General features: G+C 45.0%; 1 protein-coding gene across 1 annotated transcript in view; it reads left to right on the top strand.

Annotated features, from left to right (window-relative positions):
* Nucleotides 1-20,343, top strand: part of WNT7A (Wnt family member 7A) — a 36,780-nt gene extending 16,437 nt beyond the window's left edge. Inside the window, exon 4 of the mRNA XM_068201450.1 lies at nucleotides 16,062-20,343. Coding sequence (XP_068057551.1) covers nucleotides 16,062-16,541 — 480 coding nt within the window. The 3' untranslated portion in view covers nucleotides 16,542-20,343. The remainder of the gene's footprint in view (nucleotides 1-16,061) is intronic.
* The last annotated feature ends 2,083 nt before the right edge of the window (nucleotides 20,344-22,426 follow it).

The following is a 22,426-nucleotide window of genomic DNA, read 5'->3' on the forward strand; positions in this document are numbered from 1 at the left end:
TGAATTAGTGTTTCCTGAAGTGCTGATTCACTGCAGGAAGGAGCAAGCCGTACAGTGAGAACAGGAGGAGAATTCATAACAGCTGGGTCAGAAAAAGGAGATAAAGCTTCAATTAATTTAAAGGCATAATCCTTATTTGCCCTGCAAACTTCCATGTGAGGGGGTATAATTGCAAGACTGAATTGTCTGTTAGCAAATTTGTCTTCTCAAATATGAAGTTGATTAAATTACTGTAAGTAACACAATAATGTATGTCTGAGAGATATTTATACTCCAGGAAACAGAAATGTTATTCTTCAGGTTATCCTGCTAAAAAATAGTGAGGTAGATACTGAAAGGCTCTACACATTCTGGCTGTAAGCATTTCATTCTGACAGCATGGCAAGGTACATGACCAGACTGCTCTCTCCTTTTTTTTTTCCCTGTGACATTGAAATTCCACAAATGGCATCTTGCATCAGCGTTACATCATATTAAGTATAATGCAATATTATGAGTCATTGTTATAAATCATGGGCACAGACTGCATTAGAAGGCTTTTGCCTTCAAGAGCACATCAAGGTGGATTTTTATTCAGCATTTCTCTTTGGAGCATGTGTAGGTGCACTAACTTTGCAATGTCTCTCCATCCTCTGCATCAGGAGCATTTCAGATTTCCCCTTCATCTCTGAGGCTCCCAGGAGATGTGGAGGATGTGCCTGACAGAGCTGTTGCACACAGCAAGCAAAGCTGGGAGCACCCAGGAGTTGTTCCTGAAATGGATCATGCAGGGATCACAATAGACTGGCATGTTTAATGCTTTATCCTGTAAAAAACTGCAGCAATGCTGCAGTGGCACAGTGGCATTCGGAAAGCAGCGAGCTCAGGGCTTCTCCCAAGCTGTCCTGGAAAGCCACACTTGTGGGACTCTTTACTCGCTGCTTCTCTGACCTCAGGAGGACATCGCTGCCATGAGACTTCCTGAACATGTGCCTCTTCTTGTGTGGTGTGCAATACAACTGCAATTAACTCTGTCTGGAGGGGACAGCTATTTCTACCTCTCTCAAAATACCAGCAGCAGCACAGAACACAACCTACTGCAGATGGGCGACTTAAAAAGCTGTGAGCATCATGCTAGGAGAGAGACAGGGCTGATAAAAGAGACTGTCAGACAACATAACATTTCTATTTTTATGAATATAGGCCTGAAATTCTGGAGATTTAATAGTTCTGCCTGAGCTAAATCTTAAAGCACATGAAAATATGCAGTGAAAGGGGAGTGCAGCTTGTGGGCTTGCAGTCCCACTGGAGTGGCCCTGCCTGGGGAAGACCAGTCTTGCAGAGGGACCCCAGCGTTCCAGGAGCTCCTGATAGGAGCTCTGCTCCCAAAAGATGACCAGGGATGCTGGTCTGCTTGGCAGGCACAGTGCTGGCTGGGCACAGGTGGGTGCCAGGGAGAAACAGAGGCACAGAGGATCCAGGAGATTCCTCCCACAGGGATGTGGCTGCTGTAAGCCAGCCCTGAGCAGTGCCTACACACAGCCCAGCTGGCTGAGAGAGCCACACTGTGCCCTGCTGCTCCCAACCCATCAGCAGGAACGGCTCTAATGCCACACACCAGAATAAAGCTCCAGTGTCTGGAGCTGCTCACAAATGCTGAAGACTCCAGAGAGTCTCAGAGAGCAGCTTCAAGCCAAGCAGGACTGGGATAGGCTGCCCTGACACTCCTGGCACCAGCAATGAAGGGATATTGGACTACCAGCAGCATAGCCATGTTTCCTGGAGTTCAGGATTTAGCAATGCCTTTGCAATTGCACTTCACAGTTTCCAATGTGTTTTTGTTTGTGGTGGGATTTTTTGTTTTGGTTTGCTTTTTAGTTTGGTTTGGTTTGGTTTTTCTGGCATAGGCACAGAAATGTTCCTCATTTTCCTTTTCAGAAACTCCTATCTTAATGTTAGGGTTGCTCCTCAAACACTCGGCTGAATGGTGCCCCTTGTTGATAGTGGCAGTGACAATTCTGCCAGATCCCACTGTCACTGTCACTGTCACAGCTGTGACAGGGGAGGTTGGCAGATCTTGACCTACAGCCTGGCCGTGGCACCACTGTGCTGGAGACAGCCATGCCCAGAACATCCTGCCACCTGTCATCAGCCAGGACAGCACACAACACTTCCACTCACAGAGAAGTAGAATTAATAGATAAAAAATTGGCTCCACTGCTAAAACGTCACCCAAACCCAGGAAATCTGGCGCTGGGTGCAGAAGATGTGCCTGTGTAGGGTGTCCCAGGAGCTCTCCTGGTACAATATTCTGCCTAGACTAAAATCGGGCAGACAGGGAATGTTGAGGAGAAGGTTTACACACAAGGCTTATGCTTCACTGTGTCCAGACAGAATCTGTAAAAGTATCTTCTGGCAAATCTCTGATGTGGCTGTGGAGACAAAGAAGAGTGTCCACCCCATGCCCGGACCCAGTTCTATTTATCCAAGGTACACCCAGGGCTCAGTCCCTGCCTTCCCTCCAAGCACTCCGGCCCCAGGGCCTGGCACCCCAGCTGTACTTCAGTGCAATTAGAAAAGGAGCCTTAAATGCCACAAAGTCTGTCCTGGCAGCTTTGTCACCCTGTGTTGGCTGGGGCAGCAGGATTCCCAGAAAAGCCAAGCTCTGAGTTTGGAGTAAATCCAGTTCACTGAATGGGAAAGCTCCCATTGAGGCTGGTGGGACCACAGGGTGCAGCTGAGTGCTTCCAAAATCCCATCCAACTCCATCCCAGGGCTCTGCGGGGCAGGCTCCTAGGTGTGAAAAGAAATACACATCCCTAGCAGCCTTAGAGCGTTTTGTTTGTGTTTGAAAGGATCAAAGCCCTATTTATGGCTTTCCTACTTTTTAGATAATAGTCTTAAAGCAAGTCCAAGCTTGACAGACAAGCTCTGCATCTTCTCAACAGCCCAGAGTAAAGATAAAGGAAGCATTAATGTTGGTCTAAATTATGAGAGGGAATTGGACTGCACAAGAACTGTAATCCACAAAAATGAATTTTCATTCCACTTGTCCTCCACTTTCAGCTAATCAGAAATGGTGATACATGGTCCTACTTGTATTTTGGCTTTCAGCTCCCTCCTATATCTCATGTGGTTGAAAACTGAATTCTTGATTTACACTGGAGATTAGGGAATGATAAATGCTATCACTCGCCTGCAGTCACAGTTTTAGAGGATTCTGGCATTATGAGCAAAACATGCATTTCATGTGTGTGATTACTGGAGCTGACAGTCTGTCATGCTGCTGACAGAGAGCTGGGACTGAGGGCCAGCCTCTCTTCATAAATAACAGAGATCTCAAATTCCAAATGTAATAACGGGCACCTTTTATAATGGCAATAATCAGATGCTTGCTTTGGTGATTAATTTGCTCAGCAAAGCCACTGGCTGGGTCACAGGTTTCTGGACAATTTCTGATTTAATCTGGCCTTTCTCTTTGGACAGTTAGCAGCACTTCCCAGAGGACCATGCTTGTCATTCGGTGCTGAGAGGGGAATACACAGAGGTGCTGTGTAGATTATTCACTTCTCCCAGGGTTTTCAGGACCTTTGGAGCCTTGATAGAGTCTTTGGTGTCTCTACTGTTGCAGAACAAAACAAACATTAATGATTTGAATCATATGCAGCTTTCACAGAGCACAATCATCCTGCAGCAGATTCTTGCTGTGTTTGGGGGTTGTAAAACTTTTCCTGGTCATGGAAACAAAGCCCAAACAAACGGAGGAGTTGGAACAAGATGAGCTTCAAGGTCCCTTCCAGCCATTCTGTAACTCTATGAAAAGTTGCAAGAAAAAAAACCAGCACCTGTTAACTTTAACTGTGACCTATCAGCCTGGCTGTCCTGCCTTGTATTATTTTTGTTAACCTGTGCTCCTTGATGTTTTGTTGAGATCAGAATCCAAGATTTTTGAGCTTCATACCTGAATTTTGGCCTAAGTTTTTGAAAAAATTTCAGAAATAGCAGTTGAGAACTGTTCTGTATCTTCCAGTTGGCATTTGTCACACTGGAAATTCAGGTTTCCAAACCCAAGACTTATTTCCTTGCCTATTATTAGGATCTTCCATATACACACTTTAGCAAAACTCAAAGAAGATTGGTATTGGCCAAGTCAGCAGGAAACCAATGGTTAGGCCAGCTCACTGAGACCACTTTTAATGCAGAAACAGGCTGTGTTTATACATGAAGTGCACACCAAATTCTGGTGGAGATCTCCCACTTGCAGCCTCATTCACTAAATCGCTGACAAATTAAACCCAAGACTCGGATGTGGGGCAGGATCTCTGCTCCATGCTGTGTGAAACTGGAATCCTCTGCAGTTACAGCCCAGACCTCCTGAGCCTGAGCTGAAAGTATCTCCAGGAACGTTTCCAAGAGCCTCAGTGATGAGTCAGGAGCATGAACTCAGTTACCTGAGCCAGACCTGTAACTCAAAAGAGGTTTTGGTAAAACTGAAAGTTGAACCAAGGTTTGGTTCAAACCTTGTCATTAACACGTGGTGGCAGAAAACTCTGAGCTCATGAAGCCCTTATTTCACCAAGAGAAATAATTGCCAGCATGTGCTGTACAACTGGAACAGACTTTTGCTTTAATGGAAAGAGTTTCCAGGTATTTTGAAGTAAACAATTAAAAAAATCAATGAACAAAGAACAACCTTTTTAGTCCAAGGACACAGGCCTGTTGGTACTGGAAGGATGCAGAACTGAGCTATGGAAGGACAGAAAGGTTTCAAGGAACTGCAGGGAGGATGCTTGGCTCTCATGCCCAGTTAGTGCCAGAAGGCACTGGGATTAATTTGAATTAGTGCTGGTTATTGAAACCAGCCCGAGCCTTCTGGTACTTGAAAGGGAGCTGCACCTAAAGGGTGTCCCTGGGCCAAGCAGCAGGAATGTCATGGCATGGGCTGTAACCCCGATCTGAGCCAGCTCCATCCTGGAGCTCCAGCCAGGCTCCCGTGGGAGCAGGCTGGTGGCCCGCACTGAGGGAATCAGCCTTGCCTACAACATTCCAGATCCTGTACCAAAAATGAGCCCACACACAGTGAGGGGACAGCCATGCATCCTGTGACAGAGCTGCTCCCCCAGGAGATGTTCCCTGAGCCACAGCACACACTGTTATGTTTGGGTGGATAAATCCTGCAGGCGTAGAACAATTAACCATCGAGAGGGCACAATAGCCTGTGAATAAAGAAGTGCAACAAGGAATCAAGGGAATGTGTCCAAAAAATTTGGATTAAGGCTTCACAGAATTTCTTCAATATATCTACACTTTGTCATATTTAGTTGAAATTACTTTGAAATTTCCAGTGGGAAATGAGAAGGCAGAAGGAAGCCAGACACCAAGTGAGTGCCTGGGCTTTGCTTTCCCAGGGATTCAGCCTGAGAAGTCTTCCTAAGAGGAAATTTAGATTGGAAGGTGTAGTCAAAGTCCTAAAATATTTTCTAGAAAACTGTAGATTTGAATAACTATGCTAAGGAATACCTTAGCATTAAGATATTTGTTTCATTTAATCCAACAGACTGCTGCTTTATATTAAGGTATCCCTTAATGAGAGATTTATAAAATTGAGATCAGATGAATACACTAAAGGTGCACTACAGACATGCGTGGTTTCTTTAGCGGATGGTTCATGTACTGGTGGGACTGGTGTTTAGCTCTGTTACAGGCATCCAGTGGCCTTCTGAACTGGAGACCTGGAGCAACTGGTTAACCCTTTGTTAAAAACATCCATCTCAAGGTGAAGACTCACTTGTGCATGGCTTATAAAGAGGAACCATCAATGGCATTGTAGGCTGCTGCTGCTGCTGAACTTGTGTATAAGTGTTGAGCAGGTAGATCAGTTCAGAAAAAGCAGCAGCACTGGGTGGTGTGAGGGTGAGCTGGCCCAGGGGAACCCCATCCATCCACACAGCACGCCTCAAGAGTGAATTCTGTTAGCATGTGATTGCTTTGTAAGACAAAAGCTTCAACTACTTCTCAAAATGATAGAATTGCAGAATCACAGGATGATTGGGGTTGGAAAGGACCTTAAACCCATCCAGTCCCAGCCTGGCCTCGGACACTTCCCTGGGCAGCCTGTGCTTAGGCTGCACTCAGCATTACACATAAATTTAGGAAATTCCACTTCTCCATTGGAGCAAATTTTCATTGAGAACAGGCCAGAAGATCCCTGTTAAAATTCTTGGCCTGGGTCCGGGCGTGCTGCTCTTGGCAGCTGCGGGGCTGCAGAGAGGAGCTCTGCTGGTAGGATCTTATCTCTGATAAGTGGGAGCTATTTGAAAATGTGGAAGTGTGGACCTGTTGTCCCAACTGCAGCAGGAGGGGGAAAGCACTTATGAATTAAACTTAATTAGAAGGTCATCTTTGTAATATTATAATTCACACCAAAATCATGGTATTTTATGATAACATGAGTATTTTGAATTGTAAACACAAAATGTGTGGCAGTCTGTTCACAATATACACTCTGTCATTGTGATCCAGCTTCTGCTTTCCAATAACTAAAATAATTGTGTGGAGATTACCTGGGGGAATAATGAGACATTTCTTTTAAACTGGCAAGAATGGCTCTCACTTCCTTGGGCAGCTGTTGCTTGATGTGCCAGCCTGGTGAGATCCCACCTAGGGTACAACCATCCATGGCAATGGGCTTGGAGCCTCTGCCACAGCCCAGGTCATGTTATCCCTGGAGAATAGTGGGGCTGGGAGTAGGAGGGGAATGGGAGTGGGTGTGAGGTAGCTCAGGTGCTCTTCCCAGATCCAGAAATGGCAGGTAGGCAGAGCAGGACATGAGTGCCTCTCCAGTGCCATTTACTGAGCTGTGAACTGTGTTAGGACTGAAGTTTAAATATGTCTCTCTGTATCAAATACAAGCATAGCTCATGTTTTGTTCTAGACCAAAGGAGTTAATGAAGAAGTTCAGCTAAGAAATTTTGTGTTTTTATAAAGGCAGTACTGCAAAATTGATGGAGAATTACTTTGACATTACTTGAAAAGGCTGATAGAAAGGAAAAGCATCCCTTTCAACTAAAATTACTGTCTTGGAGAACTAAAATTTATAGACATTTTTCAGCATGATGAATAATGTCCTCTGTAGTTTCCTCTGCTGGGTACCCTAGGGTTAACTCTCACAGTTTTGTATGCAACCAAATGAACCTATAATTAACTGTGTGTGGCTATTGGTTGGAAATATTTGGAAGCAATACGAAGTGATAATATTCTGCAGCTCATGCTCCTGCCAGTACCTGGCTTTGTTAGTTTAACACAAGAGGTGTTTCCTGATTACTTGTCTGGAACCAGCCAGGCTGCTCTCTTGGCTTCAATCACTCTTTGGAAACTTTTCTCTCGACAACTTGAGCATTTCTCAAAATGCTCTACCTGGTGGCTCCCAATTCTTTATATACAATCCTTTACTGCCAGCACCACTTCACTGGAGAGCTTCCCCTCCACTGGGGAGGGTCCCACGAAGGTAAATTTCAGTGGGAATGAGTCAGGCCTGGGTCATTCCTCTCCGTGTGCATCCACTGTGACAAGGACAAATTCCAGTTGTGTCATTTCTTGTTTTCCCTGCATCGTTTTTATGTGCAGAATGACTCAGGCTCCATGACACTGCTGCCCAAAGGGGCAGCAGTGACATCCTTGTCTGAGTAACCCCAAGAGTTTAACTCACTGTGTACCCAAAGTGAGGAGCATAATTAAATTCAGTTCCTCTTACCTGGGGGTGTTTCTCATTTCTTCAGAAACATCATGCTAAAACATAAACTACAAGCACATTTGCCTTCTTAATGCCATCTTTGTTCAGAAGTCCAGAGAATGGGTGAAGATCACTGTCCCAAGATCAAAACTTAGACCAGACATTCTGGACATAGGATGCTGGAAGGATTGTATTGACTTGGCAGGGGTCAAGGTCAGCAGACATGGCCCAGCTTGGATTTCATTGACTTCACTGTTCTGATCCATGCATTGACTGCAGGGATGAGCTTGCAGGGTAAAGCAGGGATTAAGGAAAATTATGTTTTTTACAATGGACATCCTTGACATTTTTAATACATAGCAAAATACCACGCAGATCGCTATTTTAAAGAATTCTGATTGGAAGTATCAGCATTTAGAGTGATTTTTAATTGATGACCAGAATGTAAGGAAGTTAGATATGAGCTAAGAAGAAATGTTATGTGGGTAGCATGTCAAAAGGCAGAAAAATTGCTGCCTAATTTTCTTTCTAAACTTAGTGTCTTAGTGTCAGTGAGCACCATGCTGTTTCTTCATTTCCAAAACTCCTTGATCTTCATCTTTTATTCACTTCTGGCATGAACCTTCTATCCAGTATCTTTTTGGAAAGGAAGATGTGTACTGTAGAAAACTTATGTAGTGATAGGAAGGAGAGCTAGATAACATAACCAACATCTCTATCTGTAATTCTGTGCCACCACCCCCATTCCCAGCCTATTTCAGCTTCATCCTACAAAGTGCTCAGGTAGGCCAGACAACAAGACTGTTCACTATTTCACAAGCTAAAATCCATCATGTCCACAGTGTCAGTTTTGCTTGGACAGCAACAAGTAATGATCCTAGATAAATTCTCCCTTAATCTCACAATCCCATTTCAGTAAGGGGTAGGAAATCCCATTTTCATTTAACTATAGAATATAAAATCACATATTGAATGTCTTCAAGACAATTCAGCTATATTCTAATAATAACAAGTGAAAGCACATTAAAAGAAACCAGATTTTTTTTTTCAGAGCTATTTTTTCCAAGTTCCTTTTTATGACAGATCTTCAAACTTCCTACATGATGACACTTACTTGGCACTGCATTGATACAGTCTAATCTGGGTGATAATGTGTCTCACAAGAGTTACTTTTCAAAAACAAGTAGTTTATCAAACCCATTGAGAGTTATGCTTTCAAATTATTTCATTTTTTTTCTGTTAAAATATTTACCTTTCTTTTAAATAGAAAACCCCTCAGAACCAAAAGGCAAGTGGTGCTTCAGGCAGCTGTACCTAGGGGCCAGAACAGCAGTGACCCCTCAATAAACTGCCAGGCCACCTTTCAAATAGTGAGCCTTTGTCATCAGCAACTGAGAAAGCACAAAGTGCCACACCAGGACCCCCCCATTTCCCAGCTACTTCCAACAGATACTGGGAAAATGCTGCTCTCAGTCTCTGTCCTGATGTAAAACCTACCTACGCATTAATTTGGAAATTTGTAGTTGAAATTTGAAGTTTTCTAACAGCATTTCCTGTGAAAGGGTGGGTGAGGAGGTTTTGCACTGAACGCACCACAGAAAACACAGAAAACAGGAACTTTGTCTCAGCCACGTCCCTTCAAAGCACGGGAAACCCAGCCTGAGGCTGCGGCTCCAGCTTGGGCATGAATGGTTTTTATTTGCATTTTGATGAGGAGAGGAGAGGAGAGGAGAGGAGAGGAGAGGAGAGGAGAGGAGAGGAGAGGAGAGGAGAGGAGAGGAGAGGAGAGGAGAGGAGAGGAGAGGAGAGGAGAGGAGAGGAGAGGAGAGGAGAGGAGAGGAGAGGAGAGGAGAGGAGAGGAGAGGAGAGACCTGAGGCAGGAGGGCCTGACCCCAGGGCACAGGGGATTTTGGGGCTGTCACTCCTCTCAGACCCCTACAGATGCTGAGCTGTCAGCATCAGGGGCTGCCACATCATGCCCACTACCTCTGCAGGCAGGACCCTGATGGAGGCAAACACAAACTTCAGAGGCTCATTTGACTTTCATAAAGCGTGATCAGGTTTGCAGGGCAGTCAGAGAGGGCTCCTGAGGGCTGGGCAAGCTCAGAGCCTCAGCCACATGCACGGGATGCCCTTGCACAGTTACTTTTGTGAAACCAAGAGGGCTTGGGCAGAAGTTTATCCCAAGAGCAGATAAGCTGTTCTCCTAGAAGGACCCCTCAGTGTCAGAAAGCCGAGGAAGAATCTGAATTCTCAGGACTAATTTCTTCATGGAAGGCGTTGGTAAACATCTGCAGGGGCTGCCCAGGGAGGTTTGGAGTCACCATCCATGGAGGTGTCCAAGGACATCCTGGATGTGGCACTCAGGGCTCTGGGCTGGTGACAAGGTGGGGATCAGACACAGCTTGGACTGGATGGTGTGGGAGGGCTTTTCCCCCCTGAATATGTCTGTGGCCCTGAGGTATTGTGACACGTTGTTTTATTTCACAGAGCAGCTCCTACAGCTTGCAAAAAGGCAAGGGCCAGGCCTAATGTTTGAGAAGAGCATTAATTAGGTTGTGTGAGAATCCATCTCATTAAATCTCACCTTTTGAAACCAGTTATGTCCTTTGTGTCCCAAGTTCAGCTATTCTTCAAAAATAACGGCTATAAAAGCATTCTGTGAAATTTACTTTCTGGACCCAGAAGTGGTGATAAATTGATTTTGTCTACAGCAAGTCATGGAGGTTATCAGAAGTATAAGAAAAATATGCAGGAGAAAATATTTTTTGCTGCATTCCTCTCAGCTTTTACTGGTCCTGCTCTCATTCATTTGCTATTCTGCACAGTGTTAGGCAGTGACTGAAGGGCACCGACTCTGTGATTTAAACAACACAACTTGCCCAGGGAGAGAGGATTGCATCCCATTCTGCTTGCACATGCTGACAGCATTGTGTGAGCACTGTGACCATGCAGAAAGTCAAACTAATACTTGTTTACTTCTTTGACATACTGGGGAAACAGAAACTGCATTTCAAAAATAATTCTGGTATGTGATCATTTTTTTATAAAGATGAAGTAAAGGGTAACTAATATTTCAGGCAGAAAGTACAAAAATAAATATGAAACCCTACAAAGGGCATACAAGAAATTAAAGGAATCTCCTGCTTTGGGTGGCATAGAGAAAGGTCAGAAATAGGACAAAAAATATTGAATTTATGAGAGTATAAAATTTCCGAAGCCTTCATTTTTCAGGATGTCATACTTCAAATCTGGAAAACGTTTTTCTGCTCTTTAAAACAGGATATCCCTTAGAGAAGGTAGATGGTGGTGTTGGGAAATCCCACCCAGCTGTGGTGTTTGCAGCAGGGTGTCATTTATCAGAATGCTTTTGGCTCCCTGCATAACCAGCCCTCAGACCAGCAGGTTACCTGATTTTCCTGAGACACCTATTCCAAGGGAAGTGCAAAGGTGGTTTGATTGATGTAGGTCACGTGCTGTGGTGATTCCCTGCTCATTTTTTATTTAAAACACAAAAATTCTTGTCATGAGAAAAAGGGTTCAGCCTGCCTGGATAGCAGGATTTCTGGGATAGTCACAGCTCGTGGTGTTCAGGAGCAAAGTTGTTTGATACTGACTTCAGATACTCTTTTGCACGGATTTACTTATCAAAAACATGAGAAAAACCATCTTTTGGCTGTGCTTAATAAGATCTTCATAAGATGTTCAAGTGAGGTATCAAAGCCCGTCTGGGATGAGTCACTCTGCGGGACACAATCCTTTCCAAGCCCATCCCAGTCAGTTTGCCAGAGGAGATAGTGCAAAATGTGCTCCTACAGAAGACATCTGACAGCAGCTCTCTGTATATAATTAGTGGCCATCCACTGATGGGAATATTTTCCATCTTTTCTGTTTAAGTACGCCTTTGCTAACTTTAAACTTGTATTGGAGTGGCTTTTATGCAGTTTCTCACATTTCTTAAAGATTCCATAGGATTTGTCTCTGACAGCAGGGCTTCTTCGTTTGTGGTCTCTCTTGTTCTTTTTTTTTCCAATCAAAAAGCACCAGGTATTACTTGTACTGCCATCAGATTTCAGAGCTTTGGTGCTGGAACAGTCCTGCAAGTTACTTCAACAGTAGCATCCTTTTGAGATTAATCTCACACTTGGATAAAACAAGTGGCAGAGACATTTCCTAATAACTTTAGCAGACATAGTCCTTTTGCTGTCTGTCCAGTCAGTGCTACACACCCACCCAGTGCCCTTTCCAATTCCTGGTCTCACTCTACACATGATTTGGTTCTTATGTTATTTTGTTGAAAGGCTAAATGAGACATGGCTTTATTTTATTAGCTTAAAACATCCTTTTAATTCAATGAATCTTTCCAATAGCAAAACAAATGTATCTCAATGTTAGTCCCAGTGTTTGAGAAGCTTTGTATTATTTAAGGAGCTACAATTGCCTCTGTAATAATATAAAATCACCAATTCTCATCTTCCACCAGCTGAAAGGGGCATCTCCCCATGGCCCTCCCCAGCCCACAGAAATGTTGTGGCCTCTCTCCAAGCCCTGCCATGTTCTTCTCTGGAGTGAAAATCTCACTCATTTTGCCAATACTTACACTTTCCTTGACCTTTAGTGAAGGTGTGTGTGCAGACATTTGCAGGAGACAAGAATTTCCTGACCCAGGTGATCTGATGTCAGACAAAATTAGGCAAGACCATGGCCTTGGTGAGCAGGAGTCAGTATCTCACTAATTACCCCGGCTGCAGATGCAGCCTGGGGCTGGGGTTATTCTGGCTGCAGCACTGCAGGGTGCCTGGCTGTGCATTGATCCCATTCCCATGGGAATCCTGCTGCAGGAGGCATGATGTGGAGGTGGCATGATCTCCAGATTTGAGATGTAGGTCCTTCAGCACAGCTTTGGCATCAAGGGCTGCAGAGCTGTGGCTGAGCTGGTACGGGGCAGTCCCTGACCCCACGTGTGGGTCCTTGGGGAACTCAGCTGCTTTGGTGCTGGGAGCCCAGGACACACCACTGAGTGACTCGGGACAGATTCCGGGCTGAGAAAAGCCCAGTGTGGGTGTGAGTGCTGTGTCTGAGCATGCCAGGCACAGAACCAGCTCTCCATGTGCCCTCCAGAAGGGTGGGACAGCCAGGAGCCCTGGCTGAGCCTGCTCCAGCCAGGCTCCAGGGCCACATGGAGCTGGAACAGCCCCTGAAGCTCCTGGGCTGCTGCTGCCACCCTCCCATGGCCAAGCCCACACGTTCCCTGCAAAGCTAAAGGGGGAGAGCAAACATGTTGTGTTCCCAATAGCAGTGCCCAAAGGTGCTGCATCTGGAGATAACATCAGCAGGGAGAGCCAGCCCAGCTCTCCCCACACAAACTATTTCCCAGAGGCAAATGGCAAAGGGAGATAGAGGGAGAAACAAGTACTGACAGTTTGCTGTAGGAGCTCAAAGAAAAAGTGGACAAAGCTAAAAGAACTCCAGCTCTTTGTCTGCATTTAATCCAGTTCAGAGCACCCACTGGTGCATACAGATTTACTTCCTATGACTGGTGGAGCTGGATATGGTCATTTGGTAAAAAACATGGGATCTGGGATTGAAATTTTGTTCCCTCCAGGCTCTTACATTTTAGGAAAAGTCAGTCTGTTACACACCTAAAGTTTAAATCTGATGTAAAAAGCATGAGCTGCTGGATAATTCCTTCAAAGAAACAAATCCTGAAATAAAAGGTGAAGAATGCTTTCTGATCTTAACACAGACCATGTTTTTAAGGGAAGGGCAGTGCTTTTGGCTCACAGGAACCAAGGAAAAGACTGTGGTCTGCTGTCCCTTCCCAAAGAATCCCATATTATGGGCACTGATTCATCAGCAGGTACTGGAATAATATAATAGTGTTAAAATACCACCATCCACCTATTTTAATGTAGACCAAATAGTCCAAGCACCTGCTATCAGAGTACAACAGAACCATCAAATCACCACTGCAGGGTTTGCTTTGCTGAGGCCAGACAGTTCGAGTTCCATGTAGCCTCATTTCTACAGGCTGTGGAGCCAATTCAGCCTTGCTGAATTTGCAGGACACGGCCCTGAAAGCCCAGAGAGGAGGATGGATTTGTGTGCAAGAACAGAAGCAACAAAAGGGGTCGTGAGCCACAGGCTGGGTTAGAGGAGGCAAGACTGGAGGGGACAGCTCAGCTGCAGAGGGCGGGGGACAGAAATGAGGCAGATGTGCCAGAGAGATTCCAGCACAGAGTTTGGAACCTCTGGCACCTCTGACAAGTGCAGAGAGAAAGGGAGAGGGAGCCAGTAAACCTTAGGAAAATACAGAAACAGTAAAAGGGAGAGAGAACATTAAAGCAGAATTTTCTCATCCCTCTGCTCCTTCCCATCCCCTTCCAGGTGTTTCTGGACCTCTAAGAAGGACCCCTGGCACTGGAGCTCAGCTGGTGTTGCTCAAACTTCTGCGCAGGCAAAAGCAGCCCTTTCAACGCTGAGTGCCCATGGCCAGGCTTGGCTAGAGCTGCAGAGCAGGGCCTGGCTGTGTCTGGGGCCGGGGCAGGAGCCCAGCCCAGGACACGAGGCTGCCCGAGGAGCCCCCATCCCTTCCCGAGGAGCCCCATCCCTCAGAGACTGCTGGCTCTAAATGGGATGGTAATGAAATAAACCAAAAGGCAATTTAGGCTACTTAACTACACTTCAGGGTAAAAACCCTGCCTGGATAGATGGCACATGATGTGTTTTGTGTTAATGTTCCAGGCCAGTTGGGTGGATCCCCATGGCGGATTGGAAATATTTTGTTGCAAGTTTGAACATGGTACTTGGATGTAAGGCCAACCCCTTCTACAAGAGCAGTGATTGAATTAGGGCTGAGAAATGTATCCCTGTCTAGTTTCAATTTCAAAAAAGAGAGCTTTTAAAAAGGTACAAACGAGGCTAAAGGAATTTATGTTATTTTTCCGGTTTCTGTGCTATAACTCCTTTTCCATCTCCTCATCTATCTTCCAAGTGTCCTGCCTTATGAATGAGTGAGCAATAAAAGAAGTATGCAGTGGCTGAGAGAGAAACTCAAGATAACAAGATAAAGCCAAAGCTTGAGCAGAAGTTAAGATGTAGATCAGAATATGGAATTTTCTCACATCTGAGTTTTAGGGCAGTCATTAGATAGTTTACATGAGAAGCTGAATTAAAACCAGTAGCACAAAATGTGACCTAGCATATGCTGAGTTCACTTGTGTCAAAGGCTTGGACCTGTGATTTTGGGGGTTGTGATTCTGTCTTCAGACCGCATGTGCTGACAATCTGCTCACAGACTAAAATAAAAATAAAGCTATTTCATAGAATCAAAAGATCACAGGACCATGGAATGATTTGCATAGGAAGAGATCTTAAAGTTCATCTAATTCTAACCCTTGTTCTGTGGGCAGGGACACCTTCCTCTAGGTCAGTTCTCTGTCCTTGCCACCCCCAGCTCACACTGAGGTTTTAGGCTCGAGGTCCCCACACATGTCCAGCCTAGGAGTTGGACTTGGCTCCTTCAGTGCAGGCTGCTGTTTTCTGCTGAAAATGGCCAGTGACAGTGTCTGCTGTTTCCAAACACCCCGAACTGAAGGGAGAGGCTGTAACAAAGGGTTAATTCCACTTCCCATATCTCTGACCGGCTGCCCAGGTTTGGAGCTGCATGGATCAGCTGGGTTTTCTCAGGGGAAAAATGATGTGACCACTCCCTGAGCCCTGATAATCCCTCTGACTGGGCTTTCCAGGGCTGGGCCCTGCCAGGTTAGGCAGAGTTTCATCATCAAAATTATTGTGGCCTCTTTCAAGTAAAAGACAGTGGGAAATTAATTGCTGGAATTAGATGTGTTCGCTTGCGTTATCCCAGTGTCACTGCTGCCTGGGGTCAGCTGCAGGGCCCAGGACACAGAGCAGGGACTAAGCTGGACTCCAGTTTTATTTGGCAAAGACTGAGCTGGTAAATAGCAGGAGAAGATACAGGGACAGAATTTCAAGGGGTGTGAAGGCGGAAGGGAAGATGAGGCTTGTTAACTTCAAAAGGAAAGTGTTTGGGCACTGGGCAATCATGTTGAAGAAAAGCTGTGCCTGAGGAGGGTCCCATTCGAGCATTGGTCCCTTGGCTGTGGAGTTAGGCAGAGTCATCCTGCCTGCTGCGCTCACAGTGCAGAAGGGGAATCAGCTCTGCAGGCAGAACTGGCTCATACTGATGAGCATTTGCTGCCTGGGACAGCGGCGTGGCCTGCGTGTGGTGGCATCTCTCACTGCAGAACAAACCCATCCCCGAGTGTCACCCAGGGTCCATCTAACAGCCCTGCTATTAATGCATCCTTCTTTGTTCTTCTAACCACAGATCCTGGAGGAAAACATGAAGTTAGAGTGCAAGTGCCACGGGGTCTCGGGGTCCTGTACCACTAAAACCTGCTGGACAACGCTGCCCAAGTTCCGGGAGCTGGGCTACATCCTCAAGGACAAGTACAACGAGGCCGTGCAGGTGGAGCCCGTCAGGGCCAGCCGCAACAAGCGCCCCACCTTCCTCAAGATCAAGAAGCCCCTTTCCTACCGCAAACCCATGGACACAGACCTGGTGTACATTGAGAAATCCCCCAACTACTGCGAGGAGGACCCGGTGACGGGCAGCGTGGGCACGCAGGGCAGGATGTGCAACAAGACGGCGCAGCAATCCAACGGCTGTGACCTGATGTGCTGCGGCCGCGGCTACAACACCCACCAGTACTCCAGGGTGTGGCAGTGCAACTGCAAGTTCCACTGGTGCTGCTATGTGAAATGCAACACGTGCAGCGAGAGGACAGAGGTGTACACCTGTAAGTGAGCACCTGCCCTGGCCGCTCCCGGGCCTGGATACATTTGCACATGCGCTCGATGTAGCTGAGCGAACTGCGGGAAGAGCTGCTCTCCTCAAAAAGATGCTCGAACAGAGCCCTCTCTTCTCTCCTCACGATTCGTTGCTTATGTGGATACACATTTCAGACTCCTATAAAGTCAGCCAAGAAACAAAAACAAGCAAACCCCACCCCGGGCCACCAGAGACATGAAAGAGAGAGAAAAGGATCATCTCAGTGAGTCTGCCCCTCGGGACGAAGGAGCGCTGGCTGCCTTGCGGAAAGACACCGGCCGGGGAGGAATCTCCGGGTGTGGCAATGGACTCTTGGTTTGGGAAAGGGATGGTCAAACACCTCTGTGTACGAGGAGAAGGGAGGGGTAGGGGAGAAATCCCTACAAAAGGGCTCTGCACAGGATGGGATGGACAGAGCCTCCCCGTGAATTGCCTGTAGGAGTGTATGGATAACACAGATTTAGGCTTCCACACTCGTGAAAAGCTTCTACTGGTCTTGCCCGTCTTTCCACTTCACAGCACTTGCTGCAGCAAGAAGAACTGTAGAAGGGTTCTGTAGACACTGCTTTATCTGCCTTTCTCGTGCGTGTGTGAGCTGCAGATTTTAGCACAGGGATTTGGGACACTTGGGCATAATAATAACAATATTTAACAATTTATTCAGATAAAACTAATGTTAATTTATTTAATTAAAAGAAGAACTTTACCAACTTTTCTGGAACAATTCTGCAATTAAAGTAGATAGCTGGCTTTCTTTGTGAAATAATTTTGTAGGATCAGCAAGGAAACACTGGAGCTGTACATATTATTCTTGACTAGGATATTTCTATTAGTTGGACTTGCAGGATATGTTCTACAGTACTTGATGTTTAAGGACAAAAGCTGGCGTCTTTATATATATGTACATACACAAACACACTGTATTTTGGGGTTTTTGTTTGTTTGTTTCCTCCTGTTTGCTGCTAGTTGTCTGGAACAAAAGTGGAGTGGTAGGGGTTAAAAATCTTTACCAGTTTTGCATTTTTTTTTGTTTTTTTTTTTTCCTTCGATTAAAGAAAGAAACATTAATAAAATCTTGTTTGGAATATGTCTAAAAATAAGAAAATCCAGACAAAATTCCATCTTTTGGAAAAATCAACCATAGGATAAGAGAGTATATTTTGTAAGAGACTATTTTTATATAAATATTTTATTTATACTACGTCTGCTTGTTCAACCTGTACTTTTTCTCAAAACAGGCATACAATTTGTAATTCTTAGGCTATTTAACAGAGAAAGGGTAATTAGTTTGTGAACACAAAAGCAGCAAGCTGGATGGATTCAGCTGCAATTGGTGGATGTGTCAGAAAGCAGGATGAACTTTCTCTCCTGGCTCTTTTCCTGCTGCTTAGTTTGCAGAATATGCAAAACAAGAACAGGGTATGTAGCATCAATTTTGTCACATGGCTTGAATTCATGTTTGGTATTAACTGGATGCTCATTTATCCCATTCAAGAAAAAAAAAATCCGAATTAGCTTCCCACATGCGTCAGTCATTAAACTGTGGCGTTATGACTCGCAAATGTGCTGTGTGTGCTGTCAGTTAAACCTCTGCTTTGTGCTGCTGTCAAATCTGATTCCCATCAGGGTAAGACTGTAGACTGTGACTGTAATAACTTGCATGACACACATCGTCTGATTCTCATAGATAGGATACAAAGCTTACTTTTTGTCCAGCTCCTTTTGGCATTTACATTATCCTTCCCCCCCACCACCCAAAAGGCCAGAGCCCAAAAATACAAAAAACCATTGGACAAGTTTAAAGAGGCAAATTTAAAGACTACTCACTTGTTTTTCAGAGCCCAGCTAAGCTGTTTTGCATTCCCTTTGTGGTATTTCCTTTTTATCGCTGCTGATTTCTTCAGACATTTGAGTGGTAAATATTTCTCTGCATTTAAAATCGTTCTGTTTCTACTGCTTAACTCATTTGTGGCTGATAAAAAACCGTGTCTAATTCTAACATTGTTTTTCACTGGGTAAGAAACGTGGCCCAGCGTTACAGATGATATTGCACATTGTCTGGGACAAATCAGGTTCTCTCCTCCTTCCAGGCTGCAGGATCTCCCCAGTTAATGAGGCATCAGTGATGGGAATGTGTCACTCACTCCCTGCACAGCAGCAAGTGCCACCAGGGGTAGGTGAGACAGCTCTGTCCTGTGTGCACTGATCCTTCTCAGGCAAAACTCCCACCCAACACTGTGAAAACGGAGAATTTCTGAGAAGGGAAACAGAAGCATCACAAAAGATGCTGCAAAGTTTGACAACCTGTCTGTTAGGACTTGGGTTTTAAATTAATCCTTGTACATGTATTATTTAACAACACAAGCCCATGCAGTACCTAATCCTAGCAATGTACATCAGGGATTAATGTACAGTTTCATTGCAGACCTGCCACTTAACACAAAATATAATATTTATTCAATTCAGGCACCAGAATGGGGTATCAAAATAAAGTTATTAATGTAATTTACTTTCAATTTTATGTCTTGTCAATTTTCATTGAGTCACTGCTCTTAGTCCTCCTCAATTCCACACAACCAGATACAGTAGGGATGTTCATTACAAATCTGTATTATGGTTAAATAATTCAGATCTAACATTTAATATTGGAATCTCCCCCCAGTTTGTATTGGGCTTTGATTTAGTGAATACCATATGATAGTTAAAACTGTGTTTTCCTCTCTAATTAGAGTTACTTTACAAGTTACTGATTTTGCAGCATGTTTTTACCATAGGAAAGTAATGTGTAAAACTCCTGCTTCCTGTAAATTTCCATATGCAGTGATGTGCCATGTACAGCTAGCAGAATAATTATTGAAGGACAAATATCTTTAAACAGTTTACTCACAATAATAAAAAACTGGATGCACAAGGAATTCAATTTGGTACACATTTTCCCTATATTTTACAATATTGCTGATGAGAAAATGGAGAGAAAGAAAGGAAAAAAAGATGTTGATTTGTTTAATAACTGGAATAACAGTTTGGGAACCATGAATTAAAGAAGAAGGAAAACCAAATGCTGCATTCAACTAGAAAGTAGTTGGAAATTTGGCTGTGTCATCCAAAATAGGAGAAATCACGCCCATCAGAATGTGCCATGAATGTGGAGTTAATTGGTCCTTCGCTAAATGGGCTTGAATGGCACGAAGAATAAACAGGAGAAGGGGGAAGATTTATATTGTGGATATTCCTCCCCCACAACAGCCTGGTCTTTGTGCTCCGGGATAGAAGAGCTCTGTTTTTACGTGGGGAAGGAGCTCACAATGGCACTGAAATGTACACAAGTGCAGGACAATGCAGCCCCCAAAGGAAAATACATCTTTTCATGTGTGCTGCTAGGGCAGCGCTGGGCGCGGGGACAACCTGGATGGGGCAGAGGAAACACAGCCCAGGAGCAGGGGCAGGGAGAGCAGCGGGAAGCAGAAGGGAAAAAGCCTGGCTGCGAGCTGGGAAGCTGTTACTTGTGGAATCTCCCTTCCCCATCCCGTAGTGGAACCCCAGTTTGTGGAAATGAAGATGTTCTGCCTCAGGATTCCCAAATAAGTTTTAAGGGTTTTACCTCTTGGCCTTTCTAAAAGGACAACTAACCTGAATTCACTCAGCTTGATACTAGAAGCATTTACACAAAACATTAGTGAGTCTCAGTCCATGATTAAGTTTTCATTGCCATGTATGCACAAAGGTAACAGAGATATGTCTTTCAACAGTGATAATTAAACTGAAAACATCCTTAAAATATACTCTTAAGGGGCTCATTTGGTAAAGTTATTGTAAGGGGATGCAGTAACTTAGAAAAGGCAAATAATGGCTATATACCCTATTGCACAAGGCTCTCAATAAACTCTGTTGTGGATTACAAAACTCTTTTTAACTGACCACAATTCAAAATCAATTTGTTAAACAGAGAAACGTCACAGACTGCAGTCAGGATGCACAAATCCAAATTAGGATTCTGTATAGGTATTTCTGTGCACTGTGAATGTCCCAAATGTGCATATTAACCAATACTGTCCCTTGTCCCCAACATGTAACCTAAGAAGTCAACGGAGCAAGAAGGTCTCCAAGTCTGAGCTGCAGGGTGGATGGAAAACTGGATGTGAGTCAGCAGTGCCCTGGCAGCCAGGGGGGACATCCCTGATCTGGGGGCACCAGGCCCAGCCCGAGCCAGGGAGGGGATTGTCCCTCTCTGCTCTGCAATGGGGTGGCCTCACCTCAAATATCATCTGAAGTTTTGGTCACTGCAGTATAAAAAAGAATGTTCAAAGGAGGGCAGTGAAGATGGTGAAGGGTCTGGAGGGGCCCTACAAAGAGTGGCTGAGGGCACTTAGTTTGCTCAGCTGGAGAAGGGAAGATTGAGGTCAGACCTCACCAGAGGCTGCAGCTCCTGCCGAGGGCCAGCTCCAATCTCTGCTCCCTGAGACAGGGACAGCACCCAGGAAACAGCTGGAGCTGGGCCAGGGGAGGCTTAGGGTGGATATCAGGGAAAGGTTCTTCCCCCAGAGGGTGCTGGGGCACTGAACAGACTGCCCAGGGTTTGGTCATGTCCCCAAGGCTGCCAGAGCTCCAGGAGCACTTGGACAGCACTCTCAGGGGTACTCGGGGTGGGATTGTTGGGGTGTCCTGCGCAGGGCTGGGAGTTGGACTTGATGATTCTTGTAGGTCCCTTCCAGTTTAGGACATTCCATGATTCTAACTAGGAGACAGAAAAAGACATTTGAAAGATAAAGAAACTAAAGGCCTGTAACAGACAGGGTGCGCCCCAGAAATGCTTTGGAGCACAGAGGAAAAAGCCTCAGAAGGAAAACCCCTGAACAAATCAATGCACGGAAGGCACACCACTGTGTCCAGCAGGGAACAGAAAGGGCTCAGAACAGGCAGATTGCAGCAAAGCTGAGCCTGCCTGCTGCTGCATAGCCCATAGAGCAATTTCATTCACATCAAGCCAAATCCAAGTATCTGTTCCCTGGAACCAGCAAGAAACCTGTTTTGTGAGTTGTTTCTCACACAGAAGTTTTTACCTAGCAACTTTTCTTTTGCACATGGAAATATGAACTCTGGACATCACATATAGTGTATTTTCTAGCATAAAATCCCACAGAGGATGTTAAATACCCATCACCTTGAGAAAGAAGTCAATGGAGAAAGACACACAAGATCTAGTACAGGCAGTCATGTTAGACTGTAATGCTATCACACTGGAAGATAGGTCATTTATTAAAAAAAAAAAAGTGTTTTCCACATATTAAAAAAACATCGGGATAATTTCTCTTGGTCTTCTCTAATGCTGTGATGTCAAGTTGTACAAAAGTTCTGAGCTGAGCCTGGTCCCAGCCAGCTACTATTATCCCTACAAACAGACAGGAAATCAGGAGACAGAGCCCAGGAGGGTTGGCCAGTGGGCACAAAGGCAGCCTGTGAGAGAAACAGGACTATGGCCCAGATTTCTCAGCTTCTGCCATCCATTTTTTTAAGGAACTTGAGCAATGACTGATTTGTCTCCTTGTATAAAATACATATCCAGATTTGAGAGTTTGGAAAATGCATTCACTGCATGCAGTGATTTCCCTGTGTGTTCTGGGTAGTTGAAGAGAGGAGACTCCTTCCCAGGCTCATTAAATGCTGAGCACACAGTAATTAATATAACCTCCACATTAAGTATGAGTCATGCACCAGGGAAATGGAAGGAACCTGGTCTGTATCCTTGAGTCAAGTGATCAGCAAAGCTGGGAGGCAAAGGAGATAGCAGAGCAGGCTTTTTGAGGGAGGGGATGTGGACAGCAGCTCCACAGGGGGAACAAACAGCCTCTGGCAAGCAGAAA

Source organism: Anomalospiza imberbis, chromosome 11, assembly GCF_031753505.1.
Source record: "Anomalospiza imberbis isolate Cuckoo-Finch-1a 21T00152 chromosome 11, ASM3175350v1, whole genome shotgun sequence".
NCBI lineage: Eukaryota > Metazoa > Chordata > Aves > Passeriformes > Viduidae > Anomalospiza > Anomalospiza imberbis.